This window comes from Brassica napus, chromosome C5 (genome assembly GCF_020379485.1).
Source record: "Brassica napus cultivar Da-Ae chromosome C5, Da-Ae, whole genome shotgun sequence".
Taxonomy (NCBI): domain Eukaryota; kingdom Viridiplantae; phylum Streptophyta; class Magnoliopsida; order Brassicales; family Brassicaceae; genus Brassica; species Brassica napus.
Window position 1 is genome coordinate 44,137,338 of NC_063448.1, and position 25,840 is coordinate 44,163,177.

The 25,840-nt window shown below is 34.8% G+C and overlaps 4 protein-coding genes across 5 annotated transcripts; 2 read left to right on the forward strand and 2 right to left on the reverse strand.

Moving 5' to 3' along the window:
* Positions 1–1,567: 1,567 nt before the first annotated feature.
* On the reverse strand, positions 1,568–3,145 carry LOC106417220 (polyadenylate-binding protein 8). The gene is made up of 5 exons (XM_048757522.1): positions 3,059–3,145; positions 2,313–2,963; positions 2,169–2,246; positions 1,995–2,090; positions 1,568–1,864 (listed from the first exon to the last, which is right to left on the reverse strand). The coding sequence occupies exons 1-5, from the start codon at positions 3,143–3,145 to the stop codon at positions 1,568–1,570; spliced, it is 1,209 nt and encodes a 402-aa protein (XP_048613479.1).
* A 5,473-nt stretch (positions 3,146–8,618) lies between these two features.
* BNAC05G33510D (uncharacterized protein At4g06744) lies at positions 8,619–10,443 on the forward strand. Its single transcript, XM_013858967.3, has 2 exons — positions 8,619–9,542; positions 9,752–10,443. The coding sequence occupies exons 1-2, from the start codon at positions 8,734–8,736 to the stop codon at positions 10,317–10,319; spliced, it is 1,377 nt and encodes a 458-aa protein (XP_013714421.1). The 5' UTR covers positions 8,619–8,733; the 3' UTR covers positions 10,320–10,443.
* On the reverse strand, positions 10,417–13,878 carry LOC106418297 (PI-PLC X domain-containing protein At5g67130). The gene is made up of 8 exons (XM_013858968.3): positions 13,657–13,878; positions 13,454–13,576; positions 13,217–13,354; positions 12,975–13,073; positions 12,591–12,894; positions 11,444–11,667; positions 11,278–11,364; positions 10,417–10,690 (listed from the first exon to the last, which is right to left on the reverse strand). Exons 1-8 carry the CDS (start codon positions 13,735–13,737, stop codon positions 10,520–10,522), a joined length of 1,227 nt encoding a protein of 408 aa, XP_013714422.1. The 5' UTR covers positions 13,738–13,878; the 3' UTR covers positions 10,417–10,519.
* An 8,922-nt stretch (positions 13,879–22,800) lies between these two features.
* On the forward strand, positions 22,801–25,833 carry LOC106428377 (probable receptor-like protein kinase At1g49730). 2 transcript variants are annotated; one of them, XM_022700179.2, is made up of 9 exons: positions 22,801–23,190; positions 23,302–23,841; positions 23,913–24,203; positions 24,280–24,541; positions 24,613–24,665; positions 24,754–24,821; positions 24,891–24,980; positions 25,066–25,143; positions 25,244–25,485. In XM_022700179.2, exons 1-9 carry the CDS (start codon positions 23,109–23,111, stop codon positions 25,250–25,252), a joined length of 1,473 nt encoding a protein of 490 aa, XP_022555900.1. In that variant the 5' UTR covers positions 22,801–23,108; the 3' UTR covers positions 25,253–25,485. The 2 variants fall into 2 exon arrangements, with proteins under 2 accessions (XP_022555900.1, XP_022555899.1); XM_022700178.2 differs by having other exon boundaries at positions 22,808–23,190; positions 25,059–25,143; positions 25,244–25,833.
* Positions 25,834–25,840: the final 7 nt, after the last annotated feature.

Here is a 25,840-nt window from a genome sequence, read left to right on the forward strand (position 1 = left end):
CTTTTTGATTTTCTTGGAGGGCCATAGGATTCCAAATGCTCCCCAGTCTCCACCGACAGTTTTTACTACCACTACCATTCTTTAATTACCCATCATGTCGTGTTGAAAAGGAAAAGAAAATATAATATCACAAAAGTTCACAAAATGGAACGGAGAAGTGGGGAATATAGTAAAGGAGACGTTACGAAAATATTAAATTTTGGGGGGGCATATAATTTTGTGATGTCTATGAAAAGAATAAAGCTATGATTATAAAACTAATGAAGATATAACCAAAATATTAAATACACTTTAAGCCGTTAAAATGATATATATTTCTTAGTTGTCTTGTTGTTGGGGAAGAAGCCACAATGATCTTTTGTAGGTACTTGGTATAAAGACTTGTTATATAGTTTTCAAATGGATTTGCTCTGCATTATTTGCATCGGTTGAACCTAATCGCAGGCATGCATTTTATTTATTAACTATAAGAAAGCAAAATATTCAGGCATCCAAGTACTAATATCAAGCTTTATGTCAGGATCGATCCTGATGAAGAACAGTTATCTTAATATTTTAAGTTGTTAATATGTATGATTATATAACTTTTAAATCAGTATATTATTTTTTAGAATTATAAATCTCTGAACCATCTGTGTTTACCATGAGTGAACGAGTTAAATGGAACTAACCACCAACTGATTTTATGTTGGAAATTCATGATAAGTCCAGTTAGTTTTAGATTGTGCAGTAGGTTTCATTTCAAATCTGTCGTTTGTGAATAGTATTACCGTTTGTTTACTCACCCGCGCTACTGCGCTCACAGCTTCTCCATATCAACTCTCCCAGCACAGTTAAGCAACTCTGCAGTTTTTTAATCAACAAACCAAAATCAGAAACAAAAGATCATCACACACACAATACACAAGTATAGTTTAAAGGTAGTATCAATACATAGGACAAGCAAGAACATACCTGCTTGGCCATGAGCATAGTGACAGTTATCACCATAAGGACACTGACGTTTCTCAAACTTCATACATATCCTAGTCTTTACTACTTATTAGTAGTTTTTTTTATAAAAAAAAATCTAATATAGAAAGAGATTTGGCAACATTATCTGCTTTTATATAAAAATCATTAATCTTTATGCTTTTAGTAATTTTTTTAAAACCTAATTTGATATATGAAAGATATTTATCAACATATTGTCTAGATTAAATGTAACATGCATATATGTTAAATTATTTAGTTAAATATTATAGCACCAAGTTAGCAAATATATATCATACCATTGAAACTTAGGTTGCAAAAAAATGTCTTGTTTTGTTTCTTTGGTATGTATAGTTTATACACACACTCGCAAACTTTTGTGAGAAAAATGTAGTATTTTCATTATAGAATTCAATGTTTGCTACTATGTTACAAATGATTTAAGGAGATTAGCATTATCAACCACAGATATTGAGACTTAAAAAAAAAAGATATTCAGAGTTGTTCCTGAAACCACATCATTCGAAGGAATCAAATCTGTTGGTCAGCAACACGACTGACCTCTCACCAATCGATAGTCGACTGTTCACACGCGCTAGTGACTTGGGCTTTGGGCATATAAAATTTGAGCTTGAGAGGGTTTTGAGTCAGTGCTTAGAGAGGATTTTGAGCCACTCGCAGATTCAGACCCACCTCTATGTTGTTGTTGCTGCTGCTCTTTTACAGTCCTCAGGATCTCAGTTGCCTCTGCGACTTTGGATTCGAGAGCCACGAAGGATTCAAGCAAGTGAAGAACTTTGGTTTGGTCCATTTCAAGAAGCATTCCTGCAATCTTTGCTGCTGACTCTGGCTCAAGTTGTTCCACCATAGGGTAAAGACTCTCACCTAACATCTGTACAAATCATTTCACTTCTTAGAAAAAGAACACAACAAAAAGAAAGAGAGAGACAAGGATATAACTATAAAGGCAAACCAAAAAAAAAAAAAAAAAAACTATAAAGGCAAACAAAACATTCACGTACGGTTCTCTGCTGTTCGGGAGTTGCATTTGCAAGTGATATAGCTAAATCCACGTATACTTGTTTCCTTATCTTCATTTTCCAATTAATTTCCTCCATCTGAATACATGGAAAAAATACCACTTATATTAGTTTCTCTGTTCCAAGTAAAGTGATACATTGTTTCTAGAAACTTACAGCTTTAGAAGCTTCCTCAGGTTTCGAAAACGCAACAATGCCTGATCCTCTACTCACTCCACTAGAGTCTTGCATGACCTATCCACATCCACACGTGTTATACCTAGAATATCCTCGAGATTTTCTATAAATGTACAAACAAACCTTGCATGATATTATAGTTCCATAGGGAGAGAAATAGTCTTTGAGAATTTCATCAGTTACACTTTTATGCAGCTTCTTAACACACAAGTAGTTCAAACCCTGAGATATGTTGATGGAATATTTCAAACCTCGCTTCAAATTATATCCATTCTTATACGTCATTTTCGATTTCGTGACCAACCACTCCTTGTCCTCAAACTTCTTCCCGTTTAAAGCCTCAACAGCTTTCTCAGCATCCTCTGGATTTTCAAAACTAACAAAACCATAGCCTTTAGACTTTCCTTGACGAACTTCACCTTTCCTTATGATCAGACAGTTCGTCGTCGGTCCAAACTCTCCAAAAATCTTCTCAAGCTCTTCATCAGCCAATGACTTGGAGAAATTCTTGACGTAAATATCAGTGAAGAACCCCTTATCGTATGGAGAATCTCTCTGAAGAAAAGGTCCTACATATATTTTCTCATCGTTAAGAAGCATTCCGTTCAAATAACCAATGGCTTTGAGAGCTGATTCTTCGTTTTCATACTGCACAAAGCCAAAGCCTTTTGAACGACCAGTGTCATTATTAGTAGCCAATTTGAATCTTAGAATGGCTCCAAAACTCCGAAATGTGTCGTAGAGTGCTTTGTGGTCGATGGACTCTTCAAGATTCTGTAAACAATTTCAGATTGGAGATCAAGAAACAAAAGATTTTATTCTTTGGAGTTTCACATTTCAGTTTATACCTTTATAAATATACAACCAACCCCGCGCTTTCGAAGAAAACTTGGATCATGGACATGATAAATAGCTCTAATCTCTTTTCCATTAATACCAGTGCCGTTCATGATCATCTCTAGTGCTCTTTGTGCTATCAACCGGTCGACCAAAGAAGAAAATCAGAAGTAGAAACATAGAAATGGTATCCTCGAGAACGCACTACTCTGACTAAAACCTAGGTTGTGATTGGTGATATATCCTTATATATAAAGTAGAGTTATTTCACTCCTGAGAACGCCACCTAGGATTCCAGGTCACAAATTCAAGCTCTATGGTATCGACACATGTCTCTCTCACCAAAACTCACCGTATCATTTAATCGTTCGTCGCTTTCTATTTATTTTCCATTGGATCTATACTGGATTTGTAAGGAAATAATAAATGATTGACGAAGAAAAAAAAAAGAAATCAAGGAAAGATCGAAAGATTTGAATAAGTTAAGGAAAGACTTGGAGAAATTGAAGAAAGAGGATCGCAGGAGAAGAGTAAGAAAGGAAATGGAAAAGAAAATAAAATAAGTTAAAGAAAAAGATCGTTTAATGAATAAATCAAATATGAAATACATTTATGACTTAATTTTTATATATCTAATATAACAATTAACTAAGTTTGTCGGAAAATAATTAAAAAATCAAAATAAAATTAGACGGTAACTGTTCACATACGTTACCGAGAAAGCTCTGATAAGTTTAAACAAAAATTAATTCATAATTTGTGTGTTACAGAAATTTCATTGTGCTTATTATCATAATACATGTAGAACCAATTTATTTAAATGTAAAACAATTACATATACATGACAATCTTTTATATGGTAAAAGATGAATCATATGATTTCTGATAAAATTAACAAAATATAAATAATGAAAGCCAATATTATTTCAAGCTGAACAAAAATTAAAATTATTAGATGGAAACTAAAAATCAAAATATCTTATATTGATTATTGTACATGTAAAGTAACAAACGAAGACCATGGATTTTTGGACGAAAAAATGATACTCATTACTCATTAGACCCACAAACCACGTACTTCCAAGCCCAGCATAACGAAATCCTAATTTAACCAACCAATATGTATACGCATAACTAATAACATTCAACCAAGAAACCCACAGAAACCTCACCAAAACTATATATAGTAGTATTCTATATGGTCCGAACTCTTAAAACAATACACAACCACCCCTGCATAACGTACATAATCTAAAAACTAATAAACCATCTACTGCCTAACATACACACCTAAAAACATCAAAGTAATTGTAATCCTACTTTCAAATCTTAACATAAAAAATACAATATAGTTATATACATTATACGGCCATCAAATTGTATATGAAAAATAACATGTTTAATTAATTGGTCAAAAAAATTTTAAAAAAAATTGTATGTATATTAAACCAAGATTGCAAACTACAAACTTAGTTGGCCCGATAAAAATAATTTTGAACTAAACCAAAAAGATGGTTTACGTAAAACCTAAATGATCAAAATGAACAATTAGTTAATTTCTAACTCATATCATTAAATCTATAATTTCAAATAATAAAACCCACAACAAACTATGAGTTCTAACATTTCAAATTTAATACAAAAAGTAACAAAATGGTTTCAAATTTCTATACTACCTTATTTTATAATCAATTCTTATATATATATATATATTCAAATAAAATGCAAAGAAAATTAAATTAAAATTTGAACAAACTCCCGCGCGATTTGAAATGTTGAAAGACTATGATTTCATCATGAAAAGTAATTACTCTTATAACATACACAAAAGAATTATTCATAATCCAATTTTTCCGAACCCAAAATATTACAAACCACAAATAACGCACCGAATATGGGATTAAGTTTTTGTTAAAAGAAACAACATGAAAACTATTTGAAGCCTACACAGCGTATCAATGCCACAACTTTTTAATTTAAAAAAAAACTATTGTAAACATGCAAAATATATCTTATCACATATAATTCCTTCTTACTTAAAACTTTCTAGAAGACAAAAATCATTAAACATCGCTTGCAAATGCAAACTTAAAATACAAACCACAAAATCATACAAAAAATAATAACCTAAATCAGAAGTAAAGTATGTCCCGCCCGTAGGACGGGCCGACCCTAGTTGTAGCTAAAAAAACTTTGAAGGCTTTAAAAAAGATCCTAAAGTCTTGAAATTAACGTCATATATTACCGAATGTTTTTTCTGTTAGAAAAAAAGGGAAATCAATAGTTTAGTGAACAAAAAGAAGAAAAACTGGCTTTACGTGTTTTCAAGATTTTAGATCAATAAAACTTGCTTAGGTAACTGATTACGCGTTTAAGCACACACCAATTAATCTAATGTGCCAATAATACCACAATCGAATGGTATGTTATTGTAGCATTTTAGGATCGAATCCACAATGAACTAGTGATCTATAACACCAAGAATACACAAACTTTCCTAATCTAAGCAAACAAAAAGATGGATGATTTGTAACAAGCTAAGATCCTAGATATATAAACAAGGTTAGATATATAAACAAGGTGATCTCAAATCCAATCAAGAAATAAGTGCAAGAATTCAATCAAATGCTAAGGATGGATCCATGGGCAAAAATAATTGATATAAGGTGATCAAAGTTCAATCTAGGATGTTCAAACAAAACAATCAACAAGTCTATAGGTCTAGATCTCATTCAAATAGATTAATCAACTCCCGTGATAATAATCTCTATGCTAGTCATGCATCAAACATCAACTCCCGTTGGCTAACACATTCAAGCATGCATAAATCACAAGTCTACTAACCACTTAAACATCTTGGACATCAACTGCCGTTGGCCAAATATGTAAAAGACAATGCTAAGTTCATTCAAGCATTTTAACAAACACCTTCCGGACGTAAAATAGCTTAAAGTCTAGATGAAAGTGATCAAGTCTAATCTAGCATTAAGAACACTTAGCAAGCATAGAGCATTGTTAATCAAGCAATAAACATCCTAAATATCCACTTAATCACCCTAATCTATCTAATCCATGAATCACAAGGTCACTACTCACTAATCTCCATGAGAAACCTTAAACCCATGTAAGGATCAATGCTAATCATGTTAATGAGCAAGAAAAACATAAATATAAAATGAAGTACTTCCTTAGATTATCAAAAGATTCAAGTTTTTACAAGTTTAGACAAAATCTTAAGAGAAAATGAGAAAAATTAGGATTTTTGGAGGCTAAAACTATTTATAAGAGGTTCAAATTCGTCCTGGTTCAGTTGAAATAAACCGGGTCAAACCGGAGATAACCGGTCAACCAATTGATTTTTTGTATTTGTCTTCTCCCGAGCGGGTTATGCATCCCGTTTCACTAAGCCGCTCTGATATTGACATCAAGTGCGCGCGGCTTCTTCTTCCCGCGTTGCAGGTCCGCTCCAAGGTGCGACCGAGATATAGCGACCACAGCACCTCGCTCCTTTGAACTCGCGTCCGAGCCCACTGAGTTCCCGAGCGGTGTCTCCATCTCCTTCGTGGTTTCTCGATGTGAACCGTAACACCACCAAGTCGTCTTCTTCCTCACCATCTCGTAGCTTCACCGCGACCAAGCTTTCACGGCGAGTTCTTCATCTCCGGAGTCAAGCTTCAGTCACGGCCAACCTTTCTCAACCGCCATTGATGAACCTCGAGCTCAGGAACGATCTTCAATCAAGGCCGAGCTCGGGCATCTCCGTCATACTCTCAGCCCTCACCGCTGCGAAGCTCAACCGCGACCAAGCTTCGTCCACGGCGTCAAGTCTCCATCTCCGCCGCTCTGCTCCACCACGGATTCTCAAGTCAGGCCATCTCAGCTCGAATCTGCAACTTCTCTCAGTTATGCCAAGACCAATTCCGAGCTCAATTGCCGTCGTTAGCTCTCACCGGTGCTCATCCTCGCCGTCTTGCTCTGAACCCGTCATGGTCAGCACCGTCGTGGACGTCATGCTTCGTCGCAGAAGAAGCTCGAGGATCAACCATGGCCAGATCTAAGATTTTTTCACATATGGCCCTTCTATTTTCAGCTTTCACGAAATGACCCCAAAACTCTTGAATAATCAGATAGATCCTCTCGAATTGACCTCTGCACTTTTGAATGTACAATTTCATCCAAACGAGTATTCTGAATTTGCAGCATTGGTCCCTGTTCTCTTGTTAACATCACAGTGGACGCAAAACTTCTAAAATGTACTATTTAACCCTTGAATTTCGTACCAAACTTCCAAATTGTGCATCCAACCCCTAATGCATGCAAATGGACATCTAAATACAACTTAGAATGATCATAATAAGCTAAAATATGAATATAAAACTCATTAAAACCAAGAGATAAGATTTTTTTAAGTGTTCAAAGCTTTTAAAGCTATATCACCAATCACAACCTATAAAACCTGTTTTCTTTTGTGCTAAAAAAACTGATTTTAATTTAGTCACTAAAATTTCTACAATATTAAAAGCCTAAAGCAAAATGTCATTACCAAGCACAACCCTAATTTAATCTAATCTAAACAGTAAAAACAAAAATCAAAAGTTACCATCACGAGAATGGTGAAAGCCAACGTAGCCATAGCTAGATCTATTGGTGATCGAATATCCGCAAACACGAGCAGAACTCACTTGACTTGCCTGGGAAAACGCATCGAACAGAACAGAATCTGTCACGGTCGGCTCAATATCACCGACGTACAGCAACGTATACCCTGCTTCAGCCATTTCATAAATGCTCGGTTCCCTCCACCACCACCACCAGTACGCCATGTTTTTTTCTTGTAGTTTTCTTCTCTCTTCCTTCTTTCTTTTTATTCACTACGTACGAGTACGACGAACTCAACAAACAAAAAGACAATGAGGCAATGATGCTTCAGCGAACGTTTCATCTATAGTTTTCTTGCTAACAAGAAGAAGTCAGAGGGAAGATGATCAGTCAAGGCCGGTCGTGGCTCCATTAACTTTTTGGAAGAACGATTCATCTTTGTTCTTATCTCAAATAAAAGCTCTGTTTACAATAGATTTCTATTAATAATAAAATAAAATTACAAATTAAATGTATAGAATTTCCAAAATATAAATTATTACATAAATATACGCATATATTAAAAAGAAAAGATATGAAAAGTGAATTTAACGGACTACCGAAACAACCAAACCAAAGTTTTCGGTTTTGCTTTGGTTATTCAGGTTTAACCGATCGACATCATTTTAAAATCACTTTGGTTACTGGTTCTGCTCGATTCAACCTAACGTTTATAATTTTAATCACCTAACGTGGATAATTTAGTTTCTGCACATATTAATTACTTATCTTATTTGCCACTAACATACTAAAGAATATATGTCACTTTTAATTATTAGTACGACAATCACTTGGAACAGCCGTTGACGGAAGAAAAATGATAATACCAACGAAGCTACACATGTATGCAACCACCCTTTGGCATTACAATATGGACATTTAATTACATTAATATTTTTTCATTCTAACGAATAATTCATTTTTAGATTTTACTAATTATATGCTCTAAAGCCTGCCAACAAGAATAATACATCTGCATTGCTTCACAGCTTCACTTTTGCTCACACTCTTTCTATATAATTAATCTTTCTCTAAGCCAATCCTCAAAGCTAGCATCAACTTTTCACCAATGGCCCCAAATTATAACCATTCCTCTTCTTTCATTTTCTTGTTTCTGTCTCTTCACTTTCTTTCAATTCTAGCCACAAGAAACAACCTCACCACCGACAGAAACGCCCTTGAAATCATCATCGGCGGCGGTGAAAGCTCCAATGAATATTCTCCTGCGCCGTCTCCGGAGCCAGAAGACTGTCCTCCACCGCCGCCTCCGGAGCCAGAAGACTGTCCTCCTCCTCCTCCACCGCCACCTCCGCAACAATTCTCTAGTCCATTAATAGAGAAAGTGTATCCAGTCATCAAGAAGTTCCAAAACCTAGTCGAAAATGATCCAAAGAAGATACTCAAAACATGGGTAGGCACCGACATTTGCGCCGAGGACAAATACATAGGACTCGAGTGCGCAAAGTTCCCGGGAACAAACGATCTCGCACTCGCGAGCATCCAGTTCAACCAGTTTAACTTGGGAGGCAAGAAACTCCGGCTAGATAACTTCCTCAACAAGTTAGAAGAAGTCACAATCTTCCACGCAAACAGCAACAACTTCGTGGGCGCTGTTCCCGAAGTCAGCAACTTGAAGTACTTATTCGAGCTTGATCTCAGCAACAACAAGCTCTCCGGAGAGTTTCCAAGCTCTGTCTTAAAAGCAACCAACCTCACGTTCCTCGATCTTAGATTCAACTCTTTCTCCGGTTCTGTGCCTCCTCAGGTTTTCAATCTTGACGTAGACGTCTTGTTCATCAACCACAACAATCTTGTTCAGAGACTCCCCGAGAATCTCGGATCCATCACTGCTCTTTACCTCACATTCGCTAACAACAGGTCACAAAAGCTCCACAATTTATTTAGTTTCATTGAATGAAATCTAAAAGTGCTTCAAAAATATGTGTTTAGTCGTTAGAAATTTAATTAGACATTCTTCATTAAAACATTAATTACTCTGTTTTGGTTTTAGTAGTAGGTTAGGTGTTAGGTCTATATAAATTAATTATCTAAAGGGGTTCGTTGGACTTTCATGTGACGTGATGCAGATTCACGGGTCCTATTCCCGAAAGCATAGGTGACATCAAGTCCCTACAAGAAGTCCTGTTCTTAAATAACAAGTTAACCGGTTGCTTACCATACCAAATCGGGAAGCTTAACCAAGCTACGGTTTTTGACGTCGAGTTTAACCTGCTAACCGGTCCGATTCCATACTCTTTCGGATGCCTAGACAAGATGGAACAGCTCAACTTGGCTAGAAACAAGTTCTACGGTACCATACCGGAGATCGTATGCGAGCTCTCAGCTCTCAAGAACATTTCGCTCTCGTTCAATTACTTCACGCAGGTTGGTCCAAAATGTAGAGAACTTATCAAGAAGAAGATTTTAGACGTTCGCATGAACTGTATTCTAGACCTTCCTTATCAGAGAACGCCATGGGAGTGCGCTAAATTCTTCATGCGAAAACAGAAGTGTCCTAAGTCCAAGTCTTTCTTTTACATGCCTTGTGATAAGGCTCCGCACCGGATTAAACCGGACCAAGAAGAGTTAGACGGTCAGGCTTCGCCACCAGTATCTTACCGTGCTCTTAATCCGAACCGGATTCGGAATCTCTAGACAAAACCAAATTGTTTTTACGTATTTATGGATATTCATGTTTATTTTTATATTGCAAGTGTGATTTGCTGAATAAATGCAATGTGTGTATGGGTCATTATAAGTAAAATAAGTTTTGTCTTGATCGTACCGAGTTTAATCGGGTTTGGTTCTTTGTGAACCGAAACCCGGAACATATATTAGTTGGTATAAAGTAACCATCAATGTCTAAAAAATGAGAGAAGTGAGACAAAGGTTACAACAAACACAGAAAGCCCAAGTTGGGTCGGTTTGGTAGCATCGGCTGTAAGTTTCGCAATCATCATGAGTTTTGAATCCAGTTTCGTCGGCTCTTCTTCACGTTTCTCACACGTCCCATACGGCATATTCTCCTGCGCACACAAAAACGTTAACATCTTCTATAACATACAAAATCCATATAGTGATATTAACGTGAAGATCACATGCTAAAACCTTAGTGCACCCCCAACGGGTTCTCATCAAAAATTTCTTAATACACATATATATGTATGTATATATAAATATCAGTAGTAAATTTTCGGTTTCTAAAAATTAGAAGATCCAACCGAGCGTATCTCATTGGGATGCTCTTATAAATCATTAATATTTTCATATTTACCATTTTCATATTTACCAACAAAGGGTTTATCTAGTGGATAAAACTGTTGGATCATCTAATAAAGATCTAACATGTCGTAAAGAGTCTCCAATTTTTTATAGATTTTTTACATAAAAACAGGTTCCAAATTATATTTTTTAAAAATTATAAAAGATTTTTAAAAAATGTTTGTGGCTCCCAAATTCTCGGAATCCGGCCTTAGTCATAAGTTTGATTTCTGTTATGAAGGATTTGCTCGCTAAAGAAAGTTAATTTAACATGGCATAGATCTAGTCCTATAAGATATTTTGGACTTAAAACCTTCTAGTCATTCCAAAAAACGAACCATAGACTACTAACCTTACAAGCGGATATATCGTCACAGCCGCAAAGTGAGCGGCCGTTAGCAACATCAACTGCTTTTGGAGCTCCTCCACCATCGCTCCTCTAAACCACACACATACATATTAACATTATTTAAACCGGATCAAATCTTACCAAACTCTAATCACATTATCTTACATACCTTGTAGAAATCAACGGCAATGAAGTTAGGCCAGCGTTGTCCAGAGGCTTCTTGACATTTTTGTATGGCCTCAAGAAGAGGAGCAGAGTTCTGTTTACAAGATCCGATCAAATCCGCAGTATCTGGAAAATAGTTTACCAGAACTAGTGATCTCGATGTATCTCCCATAGCAGCTGACTCTGGTCTATTGGTACACACTCCAGGCCTCATGCCTCCATTTCCATCTAAAAACATAACATCATATCAGTTTTAAATAATAACTAGATCTCGACCATGAAACTTATCCTGTTGAGAATCCTATCTTGCTTGACCCGCGCAACCGTACATGTTTTTGTTTTCATTTATTTTTATATAAATATTTTGTTTTCAATTTTAAATTGGCATATATTATAATATATATGTGTCTATCAATTTTTTAAAGAATAATAAGTTTACGGTATATTTTTTTTTTGAATAGATTGTTTCAAACTTTCACATGTATTTGTATTTTCTTCTATATATATATATTTTCGGATTATTATTTCTTTATTAAAATCGTAACTATATATATAAAGATTAGTAAAATATTATTTTATTTTCATATTCAAAGATATTGTAACATTTCACAAATTTAGAAAGTTTTTAAAAAATTAAACTTTTCGCTTCATAGATTTATATTATCGAGTAAATAATTAAATATTTGGTTTTTGTTTAATTTTTAAAATAAACTATATAGTTTAAAATTTGTTTTCATTGGTTTAAGGTAGTAAATATTAATTATTGTTAGATAATATGATTTTTGTTATTCTAAAAAAAATCTTTATAATTTTAAAAGTTAACATCGACAAATATTTAAATATTTAACATATGGAGGTATAGTATTACAATATTAAATTATATATATTAAATTTATACTATCTATAAATCCAATGGATAATCTATTGTTTAAATCCAATTATTGATAGCCCAATAAAAATTTCTGGTAGACCCAAAATTTAAATGATAAGATTAAAGATTAAATGTAACATGACTTTCTATGAATAGGTCCATTAGGTTCATTTTTTAAAAAAATCACACATGAATTAAAGTTGTGACTTCTGTTTTAATATATAAGATAAGATAATATAATGTTTCAATATTAGGAAAAACTGTATAGAGATGGACTCACATTGATTCTCTACCATGTATTTCCATAAAAATGCGAATCCTTCGGTAGCTTCTTTTTGAGGATTTGACGTAAAAACCAGCATCCGTTGGTTCTTAGTTATCATTTCATCGATGGTAGGCCAATCTTCTCCGTTCTTAGGCATACTTGTTACCGGAAACATGAAGTTTCGTAACCCGGATGCATCAAACACTCTGCCTAAACCATTGGGAGATTTCACGTAGTCCTCGAGGATAAGTGTCACAACCACATCCTTGTTCTTGTCTAGAAACACTTGAAACTCGTGTAGAATGTTAAGCGCCGGTTGCTATATACGAACCAAAGACCATATTAGAAACATTTTTGAATTGGAACCAATCGACTTATGTGTGAATCAATGGAACTTACAAACGCTGTATAGTTGAAGCAGTTTCCACCATAAGAATGGCAAAGCCATATATCGTTTTGGAAGTCGTACATGTCAAGCATAAACCCTCTAACACCATTCTGGAAACCCACAGAATAAAGTAAAAGATATAATCAAATTTACAGAAATAAACTTCTAAAATGGGTTTATCAAAAGAATGAAGTACACTTCTTTTCTTTGAAGGAAAGAATGAAATATTTGAAATGAGTTTATGAATATTTACAATAAGTTGGCTTGTGATTGAATCTTGTTGGTTGGAAGGAGCAAGAATCATAGAGCCTGTGCCTGATCTTGCACCTATTCGAGCAAATGAATTGTGTGTTGTCAACCACGTGTATTTGTTGTAAGGCAACCCTTTCACCTTTATCACATATAAACATCAACAATCGATTAATCAAATATATATATCATCTAAATGTTCAAACGAAAAGAGAGGAAACACAAAAAAAAAAGAACAAACCTTAGAGGTGGGGTTAACGGTTTGCATTCGGGAGCATCTAGGTCGAAAATTATCGCTTGAGAGACACGATTCGCAGTGTAGTCCCTGATCACAATTCTTGGTCACGATGCATGTTTCTCCTTCCTACCAATCACACAAAGATCAACAATTTGTGATACATTCTTGATGAGTTTGAGATTACACTTTGTTACGATTTTCCTTACCTTGAGGGCAGACGAAGGGTTAAAGATGAGAAAACATGGAATGAGAAGAACTGTTAGAAAGAAGGTGAGACTTTGAAACATTGTCTTCTTTCTTGCTACAAAATCCCATAAACTTTTGAAAAGAGAAAAAGAATTTAACCCCCCAAGGATTTTGGGAAGAAGAAACTACTTTGTAAAATACAAAAGACTTTCAACTGGTTATCTGCATTTGCATACACCAGCCAACAAATAAGAAAATAGAAACTTTAAGTCTAAATTTATCTTTTTTCTTGAGAAAGAAGGTAAGAAGTTGCGGGTATCTCGGAGACAATGGTGATATTAATAACTAGCTACCAGAGGAGAAGATGCTTCTTTTGGTTTCTCGTTTTGTATTGATGGCTTCATGCTTTTTATATTCCATTTTGCTATAAGAAATTCTTCTTTTGTTGTTTTTTGAAATAATATATTTCACCCAAAAAAGGGAAAAATATATGTGGCCGCTATCATCATCGTATAACAAAATATCTAGTTATAAATAGCATGCTAGCTACATTTTTAAAGTGCTTTATTAATCTTATAAAAGTTACATGAGGGATAACAATATTATACGACATGTTTAACCAAAAAAAAAATATTATACGACATGATATCTGAATTTTTTTAATAATATATACTTTCATATTAATCATTATCTTGTAATGACATATACAGGTGTCCCGCATGTTAACATTTTAGAGGTGTTTGATGATGAAGAGCATAAGAGAATTAATTATAAACTAGAAGGTGGCAGTATCTTCATCTGATCAAGATAAGTTTGAACTGACGTCTTCGAAGATCCGCCCGCTACAACATAGTTTACATGGATTCAGAGTATGGATACTACTAGTATACAGTATATACTCCTTCTCTTCCACAATGTAAAATGTTCTTAAAAAATTTAATGTTCTATAATATAAGACATTTTGATATTTTAAAAATATTTTAATTTTATTGAAAATTGGTTGACCAAAAATATTTTATTACATTATTTATGATTGGCTAAGTTATTCTAAATTTATATTATTAATAATATTAGTTTCTAAAATGTAAGTTTTTTAATTCTCACGATTTTAAACAAAACATTATATATTATGGAACCGAGGGAGTACAAAAAAGAGGATCTCGGAAAATCTGTGTGTCCATAGACTATCAGCAATGGGCCTGTTGAATAAATTATTCAACAACTTAAACCAATGTAAGGTATGTGTTGAATTGAAAAAAATCATACGTGGATTGACAAGTGTTGAATTTTTTCAACTAGTTGAATCCAAATAAATTGGGCTCCACCCTTACACATCTTCTATTATTATTAGCTATCTAGTTTTTGTTTTCTTTTATTTTTACCCAATAATTTAAACTTAATTAATTTATAGTAAAACACTTTATTTAAAAAATAAAAATTATACCAAAATTTAACATTTTTAAATATCTATAAATAGAGATTAGTTTCATTTCATTTAGATATAGAATAAAAATGTCAAATTTTCTTATAATTTCTATTTTTTATTAATATTAATTTTCTGAATTCAATTACGTCATTGTATATTTGTTTTTAAAAATATTATTTTCTAAAAATAGAAAATAATATAAATATAAATAAAATAAAATATATTTAAGTATGTCATTTTTAATTATTTACTTTAATTACAATCAATTTTTGAATTAATATGTGGCTATTAAGTTATATAAATAAGAACATAAATTACGGTGTTGAATTGTTTTACTCAAAACCATTGTAAACATAAAATTTGTATATGTGTTAAATTAATATGTGGAAGAAAGAGAAGATGATGTGGATTGTGAAAAAATGTAAGTTAGGGTGTTGAATTCATATAACCATTTTACGTTGTCTTACGTAGCTATTGCATCCACAAAGTATATATAGTAGTATAATCTAATCTATTAATTTAGAATCATATTTTCATCTACTGATAAAAAGCTATCATTTTAATTTGGACCTATACACTTTTCCATTAATAATATCTTGGATATTAAATACATAAATCTAAAACATATATATGTTACACTAATTCATTTTTTTTACCAATTATTCAGGAATCAATATACATTACCAATATTTTTACCAAATGATATTTAATTTCAACATACAAAATATCTATCTCTAAATACGTCGTACACAATACAATATAGTCTATGTGAAATCATTTTATTATGTCTCTTTACATTTCCCAATGCTAAAACATATTCAAACGTTTCATTTATCAAGATTTTAATGTATGTGATGGTAATTAATAACCGGTGCTATAATGAATTGGTTTAACTAAGCCATTGTCCATTTGTTGGTACATATAAATTGTTAAATAATTAGAGCAACTAAACCAGATTGGTTAATTATGAATTTTCTATATTGTAATGAATAATATTATGTCTATCATATATGTAATTAATAGATTATCATCACATCACATGTTATTTCAAACCCTAACATATAATCCATATATTTTTAATAAAAATTGTAAGAGCCGCAAACTATGTTCAATATTTATGTTATGTGGTGCTCTTTGTTTTTCCCCTATTAATGACTAATCAAAAAGAAATCCTAACAAATCATTCTATTGATAGCATATAAGGTTAGATGTCGTTTTAAAATATTTAAAATTTTGAGTATGAGATGTTTAAATTTTGTTTTTGACACAGATTTTTTGAAACGAATAAGATTTACTAAAAAATAAGTAACCGAACTACAAGCCACACATTCTATATTGAAATCAAATTTGAACTTAATGAAACTGTAAAAACACTTCTAATACAATTTTATAAACACAATAATTCTGCGTTTTAACGCGGATCAGAATCTAGTTGAATTTATTAAAGCAGACATATATATATATACAGACTAGGGTAGGTCCGCTCTACGGGCGGAAACATATAGAAAAACTGTTTTATATAAAAATATATTTTACTTTTATAAATATTTATTCTAAACTGAAAGCAATATTATTAATAAACAAATAATAAATAAAATTTTGAAATTATATTGTTATTTTTAATAAATATATTTTGTTTTAAGATAAAAATAACATTAACATTCACTATTTTCTATTTTATAGTGAACACAAAATTAATAAGAATAATCCAAAATATGAGGTATTAATATTCACTATTTTCTATTTTCTATTTGGTATTAATTATCTAGTAGCCGGTCAGCGCTGAACGCAGAATATGAGGTACTTGTTATTTGAGTAAATGTTTTTGTTGAAAGCAATTATTATTTGTTTGTTTGGTTATCATTTGCATATAATGAGTGGATGAATTCTTATGGTTGTAAAGAATTTTGTCCGGAAAAAAGTGATTGCGTGAAAGACTGCTCTAGTAGAAATGTATGTGTTGTGATCGCAATATGATTTATTTGTGCATATTCAGAAAAATCGTTTCTGTTGAAATAGAGATGCAGTGGTCAGATTATTTTTATTTAAAAAAAAAACCGTGAGTTTTTAAGAATGTTGTCGGTTCAGAAAAATTATACAGTATTTGTTTTGGTTAACATTTTAGATTTTTTTTTTTTATAACTCTGGTATCTGGGCAACCACATTCCCAACTATCCCCCGAAAGAGGTCCAGCGCCCCAACGGAAAAGATGTTAAATCCGTTGTGGCCAAGGCTCGAATCCGGGTGTCGGGCAGTACAGCTGTACCTCCTTTACCACCAAGCTACGAGCGTTTGGTTTAACATTTTAGATTTTATATCTTTTACGTATAGATTTGAGTGTTTACTTGTTGCTGTCAAATATGTATTATGAAACTGCTATTATAATTTTTAGCATCCATCTAGGTTGTGTGTTTTCGAGTGAAAATACATTCTCATCTTCGTTTTTGCGTGCATTTATTTTTTTGTAGTGTTATATATATTTTATTAAATTGTATGTATAAGTTTTAAGTTTGATGGTGGTAAAAGTGGAAAAATATTTTTTTTTTTTACTTTTGATATTTGTTTATATTTATATATATATATAAATTTTTATTCTCTGTTAAATATATTTATAAATTTTACTATTTACCATCTATTTCGTTTGTATTTTTTTAGAGATTTACATTCTTATTTCATATTTCTATGAGATTATATGTGTAGTATTTTATATATTTTATTTAAATATTTGTTAAATTTGTAAGTTTGACGGTGGTATATGTATATGTATTTTATATGTGATTATGAGTGTATATCTCTAAGAATTGTTTTTAGCTAATCTAGCATGTTCATCTAGAGGTTTTTTTAGTCATAACCAGAAAAAGCTATAAGCCTATTTTTCTAAATAATTTTTATAATAATTTTTCTTTTTAAAACTAATTTTAGAATAGTTTTAATTTATATTTAAATTTTAATTAGGCATGTAGTTTAAACCAAAATCCACATAACCGTAAACACACAGCGGAAGCAATCTATAAGATCTTTCAGCTTTATGTACAAACCTAAACCATTCTAATTTAACCATTCATATTTTGTATGTTTTCAGAATCATTATCTATATACTTTATTTGACATTTTTACGTAATTTATTTACGTAATTTTAAACATAACAGAATGTATTGAAGTTTGGTATAGCTTTTCGATATATAGTTGCTAATGGTGATGACAGCCTAAATGCTTTATAAGATATTCTAACGTACACTTTAGTAAGTAGATTTAAAATTTTCTTTAATATTTCATATATATATTGGTTTATTTTTTTTTCAAAAATCTTGGTTATAATTTAATTTTATTGATTAAAACATATTAAAATTTTTAAATTTCGGTTTATTTTGAGTTTTTGCTTCCCAGAGTTCTTGTGCCTGTAGTATAAACTCAAATTTTTGAGAAGCTGGCTTTCAGGGACGAAGTAATATGTTTCTTTGGTTAGATGTTTCAGAAACTCGTTTCCTTAGCTTGTGTAGATCCTGCTCTTGAGTTGCCCTCGGGCCTACCGTGTTGGTCGTGAACGGTTTGCCTTAATACCTCGAGAATTAACACCGTGAGTTTAAGGATATATACATCATTGCAGTGCTTTTAAGTTCTATATATTACGTTTTATATCAGTTATGAAAGAAGAAAAGCTTGATATTGTGTGTCCGTCAAAATTGCTATTTCTTTATGAAGGTACCATAAATATATTTACATGACTAAGCCTTAAAGATCCCAAATATTTTTTTCACATCATGATCTCATTTGTGATAATCTCCCAACCCATCAATAGTTGGATCCCATTAACAATCACTAATCTTCATACCAAAGCACAATCCAAGATGATACAATATTTCATCATCAAAAAAAGAAAGTTTCATCCATTACTTGTGCCACAACGAGTGAAGCTCTATGCGTAGAGATCAGATTCATCACCTATCTCACAGCTTTAACCACTAAAGAGATCTCCTTGCAATGGTTAAACAACATCTTAGTCCTAGTGTGGGGTAGTAGCAACCAAAGAAAAAACTAAAGATCGGCCAGGAAAATTTTACCTGCAACCTCAAATTGTTTTTGGAGCTCTTGGCCAGTAACATCATTTTCCACCTGAAGAAAAATGGTAGAGAAGGGAACAGAAGATGATTTACCGAACATAAAATATCAGTGAGTGAGACTTATATTATCTGGAATTCAGCGACTCTTCTCAACTGAGATTCTTCACCTCCGTCTGATAACGGAAGGGAAGCAACCAAAGCATTAAACTTCAATAAAACAAAGTACCACGCCAAGGACTCAAAACAGCAGAATAAAAATGACATGTATTTCACATAATCTTAACTAAATCTGAAGAAAGAAGGAGAGTAACCTGTTTAGCAGCCTTGACAAAATCGGCTCTGAGCTTCTTAGGTTGCTCGGGAAAAGCGGCGGTAGGATCATCGGGTAGCCGTAGTTGTAGGAGCAGAAGGTGGTGGATCAGGGTACTTAGGTGAAAGCTGAACCGGAGGAGCATCTCTTTGGGGTGTACCTAAAGCATTAAAAGTGATTGCAACTATCGAATTCAATTGTTCTTTCAACTCTGATATTATATCTACAAACCCCTTTCAATCAATTGGAGCTCACCGTAGCTCCACCAGCACCAATCACGCTTCCGATCACAACCACTCCCGCCGAATCTGAGATTCTATGGCGGTGGTATGAACAGGTTCAGGACTTTGGCGGGTACACTTGACGCACTGAATAGTATTATATACCAATGAGCTCTAATCCAATACAGACCATCAACATCTCTCAAGAGCTTTTCGATCCGAGCAGCCATAGAACACTTGAGAGAAGCTTCTCTCTCGCCAATGAATCGATGAAATTTTAGAAAGAAATCTTACATATTTATAGTAGCAGAATCACACAAAGGAATGAATGCGTAGATTCATTGAATGAGAGATCGTGTGATGTGTGAATTTGGAGTTAATTTGAGTGTTATTGAAGATGCTTGAACCCAATCGGTTACTGTAATGGTGCTGAAATTCATCCTTGGGTAAAAAAATTCGAATGGACTAAACAATGACGGTGGCTCCTAATTGTTATTGATGGAGAATTATTCGGACCTAGCAAACAGTTGGATCTTCATTGCAGGTTAGCATCAAAAGAATTCATTCATTGGCGGCTATTCTCCGATGTTTCGTCTACAGTGTATTGAATTAGAAAGGGAAAGATGTGGGCTTAAGCTAATCTCTTAAGAAAGCCCATAAAGCCAATCGAAACTAATAAAACGCAGAGTTTTGGTGAAAGGGACAGGTGTTGCGCTGATAGGAGTCGACTTTATGACGTGGCTGATGACGTGTATCAATCAGGAGGGAGAGAACACTTCTTTATAATAATAGTGCCTGTAGTATAAACTCAGATTTTTGAGAAGCTGGTTTTCAGGGACGAAATATGTCTCTTTGGTTAGATGTTTCAGAAACTCGTTTCCTTAGCTTGTGTAGATCCTGCTCTTGAGTTGCCCTCGGGCCTACCGTTTTGGTCGTGAACGGTTTGCCTTAATACCTCGAGAATTAACACCGTGAGTTTAAGGATATATACATCATTGCAGTGCTTTTAAGTTCTATATATTACGTTTTATATCAGTTATGAAAGAAGAAAAGCTTGCTATTGTGTGTCCGTCAAAATTGCTATTTCTTTATGAAGATACCATAAATATATTTACATGACTAAGCCTTAAAGATCCCAAATATTTTTTTCACATCATGATCTCATTTGTGATAATCTCCCAACCCAGCAATAGTTGGATCCCATTAACAATCACTAATCTTCATACCAAAGCACAATCCAAGATGATACAATATTTCATCATCAAAAAGAGAAAGTTTCATCCATTACTTGTGCCACAGCGAGTGAAGCTCTATGCGTAGAGATTAGATTCATCACCTATCTCAGAGCTTTAACCACTAAAGAGATCTCCTTGCAATGGTTAAACAACATCTTAGTCCTAGTGTGGGGTAGTAGCAACCAAAGAAAAAACTAAAGATCGGCCAGGAAAATTTTACCTGCAACCTCAAATTATTTTTGGAGCTCTTGGCCAGTAACATCATTTTCCACCTGAAGAAAAATGGTAGAGAAGGGAACAGAAGATGATTTACCGAACATAAAATATCAGTGAGTGAGACTTATATTATCTAGAATTCAGCGACTCTTCTCAACTGAGATTCTTCACCTCCGTCTGATAACGGAAGGGAAGCAACCAAAGCATCAAACTTCAACAAAACAAAGTACCACGCCAAAGACTCAAAACAGCAGAATAAAAATGACATGTATTTCACATAATCTTAACTAAATCTGAAGAAAGAAGGAGAGTAACCTGTTTAGCAGCCTTGACAAAATCGGCTCTGAGCTTCTTAGGTTGCTCGGGAAAAGCGGCAGTAGGATCATCGGGTAGCCGTAGTTCTAGGAGCAGAAGCTGGTGGATCAGGGTACTTAGGTGAAAGCTGAACCGGAGGAGCATCTCTTTGGGGTGTACCTAAAGCATTAAAAGTGATTGCAACTATCGAATTCAATTGTTCTTTCAACTCTGATATTATATCTACAAACCCCTTTCAATCAATTGGAGCTCACCGTAGCTCTACCAGCACCAATCACGCTTCCGATCACAACCACTCCCGCCGAATCTGAGATTCTATGGCGGTGGTATGAACAGGTTCAGGACTTTGGCGGCTACACTTGACGCACTGAATAGTATTATATACCAATGAGCTCCAATCCAATACAGACCATCAACATCTCTCAAGAGCTTTTCGATCCGAGCAGCCATAGAACACTTGAGAGAAGCTTCTCTCTCGCCAATGAATCAATGAAATTTTAGAAAGAAATCTTACATATTTATAGTAGCAGAATCACACAAAGGAATGAATGCGTAGATTCATTGAATGAGAGATCGTGTGATGTGTGAATTTGGAGTTAATTTGAGTGTTATTGAAGATGCTTGAACCCAATCGGTTACTGTAATGGTGCTGAAATTCATCCTTGGGTAAAAGAATTCGAATGGACTAAACAATGACGGTGGCTCCTAATTGTTCTTGATGGAGAATTATTCGGATCCAGCAAACAGTTGGATCTTCATTGCAGGTTAGCATCAAAAGAATTCATTCATCGGCGGCTATTCTCCGATGTTTCGTCTACGGTGTATTGAATTAGAAAGGGAAAGATGTGGGCTTAAGCTAATCTCTTAAGAAAGCCCATAAAACCAATCGAAAATAATAAAACGCAGAGTTTTGGTGAAAGGGACAGGTGTCGCGCTGATAAGAGTCGATTTTATGACGTGGCTGCTGACGTGTATTAATCAGGAGGGAGAGAATACTTCTTTATAATAATAGATATATGAAGCACTGGAGATTCTTCTAGGAGATAGTTACTTATTGCCTTATTTGTTTCAGAGAAGTTGTTATATGTCTTAGGATTAACAAAAACTATGGTTTCTAACTAACAAATTATCGTTGTACAGTGTGTGAATGTGATGATATGAGATTTTGTGAAACCAAAATCAAGCGAAGACATTATAGCCACTTGGAAGAGTAGGAAAAAAGCTACAAAACAACAAACAATTGCAATCATTATGTTTAATTATGCTATATGCATATATAAAGGTAGCAAGAAAAAAAGGGGAGTATTTATCATGTAGATAAAGTTTAGTTTTTACAAAGAAAAGTAGAAAAACAATGCTGGTCTTATAAGCGTCACACATAAAAAGTTCTCAAATCTCAATATATTCGATAAGTAGAAGTTAGAAGAAAGCATATATTCAATTATTCATGGGGTGTGTTTTAAGCAATTGAAGGAACTTTGCGGATAAAAACATAAGAGAATGGTAAATTAGGGGGTATCTCTCGTTGTTTCGTCGTTTTCGTAATAAGAAACAAGAAAAATAGGCAAATCTGGACTCTCTCTCAGTCTCATTGTCACTAAAGCCTTCAACTGTCATTCTCTCAGGCGACTCTTGCCATTGACCTCTCTTTCATAAAGTATCTATCCTTCAATCTCTGTTCTTCCCCCATGGTGCTTCACAAGCAAGCTCTCTTGCTCACATTCATCTCAGTTCTTGGAATCCATCAACTGCCTTTACCAACAGAAGCAGGTTTGATACTTGATTAGCATTATAATGGTCGATTAGGACTGGAGAGATAACTACTATTCCTAATCTTGATTTTCTTGGAAAAAAGTTTTAACCTTTGTGAGTTCCTTACAGAATGTCCACTGGACTTAACCTCATCCAACTTCACTCTCGTCGCCTCCGTCTGCTCCACCAACGCCGACAGAGCCAAATGCTGCCGCTACATGAACGCCTTCGTCGCCGTATCCGTCTCCCGCTACGCTAACCACACGGCAGATCTTGGAGTGGCACCAGACTTGACCTCCATCTGCATCACCACCATCTCAAGAACCATGGAGCTCTACGGAATCCCAACTAACGCGACCCTCTTCTGCGGACTAGGCACCAAGATCCTCGTCAGCTACGACTGCGAGGGTCTCACCACCGTGACGCAGATGCTCCGGTCCCCAAAGTTTGGAGATGTTTCAAGAAACTGCGAACTACCGTTTCGTTGCAAGAGCTGCTTGAACTCTGGTATCACTTACATTCGTAGTTTGGTGGATAGAGGGAATAACATTAAGATGAGTACTTGTAGGGATGCGACCTACGCTGCTTTAGCTAGCCGTGTTGATACTACTTCAGCTCTTGAGCTTGCTAGCTGCTTCTTTAATGTGTCTGAGCTTACCACCACTCCAGGTAGAGATATACCCAGTTTCATACAGTGTAGACTTTTTTTTTTTCTGAGTTCTTTGATGTCTGCTGCTCAGAGTTTCCGTTGAGTCCAGAAGCTTCTCCAAGTCCAGAGTTTGCTGATAGTCCAAGTGGCAATGATGATATTGTCTTGTCTCCAAGAAGAAGTCACCATGGTTATCACTTGACGGTGGTTCCGGCTATTGGGATCGCTGTTACAGTGTTTTCTGTTATGATGCTCGCTGTTCTGATAGTTCTTATCCAGAGAAAGAAACGGGAGCTTGATGATGATGACTCCGAGGGCAAGGATCATAATCCAACGAAGACGCTTCCTTCTTCCCTCCCTAAAGTGATGATGATTCATGAAGGTGTGTGAAGTTCTTCTAGTGAGGTGTTTAGAGCACGTTTAAGGAAACAAACATGTGGTTTGTTTTTTCTTTGCAGGTAGTTCGTTGGCTTTTAGGAAGTTTAGCTACAGGGAGATAAGGAAAGCAACTAAAGAGTTCAGCAGTGTGATTGGCAGTGGGGGCTTTGGGACTGTTCATAGAGGTGAGTTCAGTAATGGGTTGGTTGCAGCTGTGAAAAGGATGAACAGGAGCTCTGAACAAGCGGATGATGAGTTTTGCAGAGAGATTGAGCTTCTCGCCAGGCTGCACCACCGCCATCTAGTTGCTTTGAAAGGCTTTTGTACTAAAAAGAACGAGAGGTGGACTGTTTATTATTACACTTTTGCTTCCTTTTCTTTCTCCTCTGCTCATCTAACCCGAGAGTTTCCAGGTTCCTTGTCTACGAGTATATGGCAAATGGGAGCTTGACGGATCATCTACATTGTATGCTCGTGATTTTCAGATTTTCTTGTGCTAATGTTATTGACTTTTGCTTCAGAATCTTGAACCTTTGTTCTTCACTTCTGTGTAGCTACAGAGAAACCTCCACTTAGTTGGGCAACAAGGATGAAAATCGCAATCGATGTGGTTAATGCTCTGGTAAATTTCCAAAGCCTTCATCCACATCTCTCATCAAATTCTATATGGTTCTTATTACTGTTTCTTCAGGAGTACCTTCATCTCTACTGTGATCCACCTCTCTGTCACAGAGACATTAAGTCAAGCAACATATTACTCGACGACAACTTTGCTGCTAAGGTGTGTCTCATCACTTATCATGCTCAGTGACTTGTCTAATACTTTCACCGAATAAGGAAATTGATTTTTACCATGCAGCTTGCAGATTTTGGGCTTGCACATGCTTCCAGAGATGGCTCCGTTTGTTTTGAACCTATTAATACTGATATCCGTGGAACTCCAGGTCTGGATTCCAAAGGAACATCACCTATTCTTGTCTTGAAAGCTGAGCAAAAGATCAATAGAAAAGACTAAAACAGTTTGAAATCTGTGAGTTGTTTCAGGCTATGTAGATCCAGAGTATGTTGTAACACAAGAACTGACAGAGAAGAGCGACGTGTACAGCTACGGAGTGGTGTTGCTAGAGATCATAACAGGCAGAACCGCTGTCGACCAAGGTAGGAACCTGGTGGAAATGTCTCAGCCTTTACTTGTGTCAGAATCAAGACGGGTGGATCTGGTGGATCCGAGAATCAAAGACTGCATAGACGGTGAACAGCTGGAGACAGTAGTGGCGGTTGTGAGATGGTGCACTGAGAAAGAAGGCGTAGCAAGGCCATCGATCAAGCAAGTCTTGAGGCTGTTGTGTGAGAGCTGTGATCCGTTGCATATGGAGCTTGCAATGGCGGTTGAAGAGCACAAAGGGAGGTCACTGAGAGGTGGTGGTGACTCAGGGTTGGCTTCTTCCTCTAGTACTACTTCAAGGTCGCATTGTAGCAGGAGTTTCCTGCTTGAGACTGGTGGCTCTCCACCGAATGGTCTCTCCTTTTGAGTCTAAGTCACTTCTAGAAATTTGGTATTTTGGATAATAATCAACTTGTTTTCTAATTGCAATTTTTTGGAATATATATATATATATATATGTTTTCTAACAGAGTCAA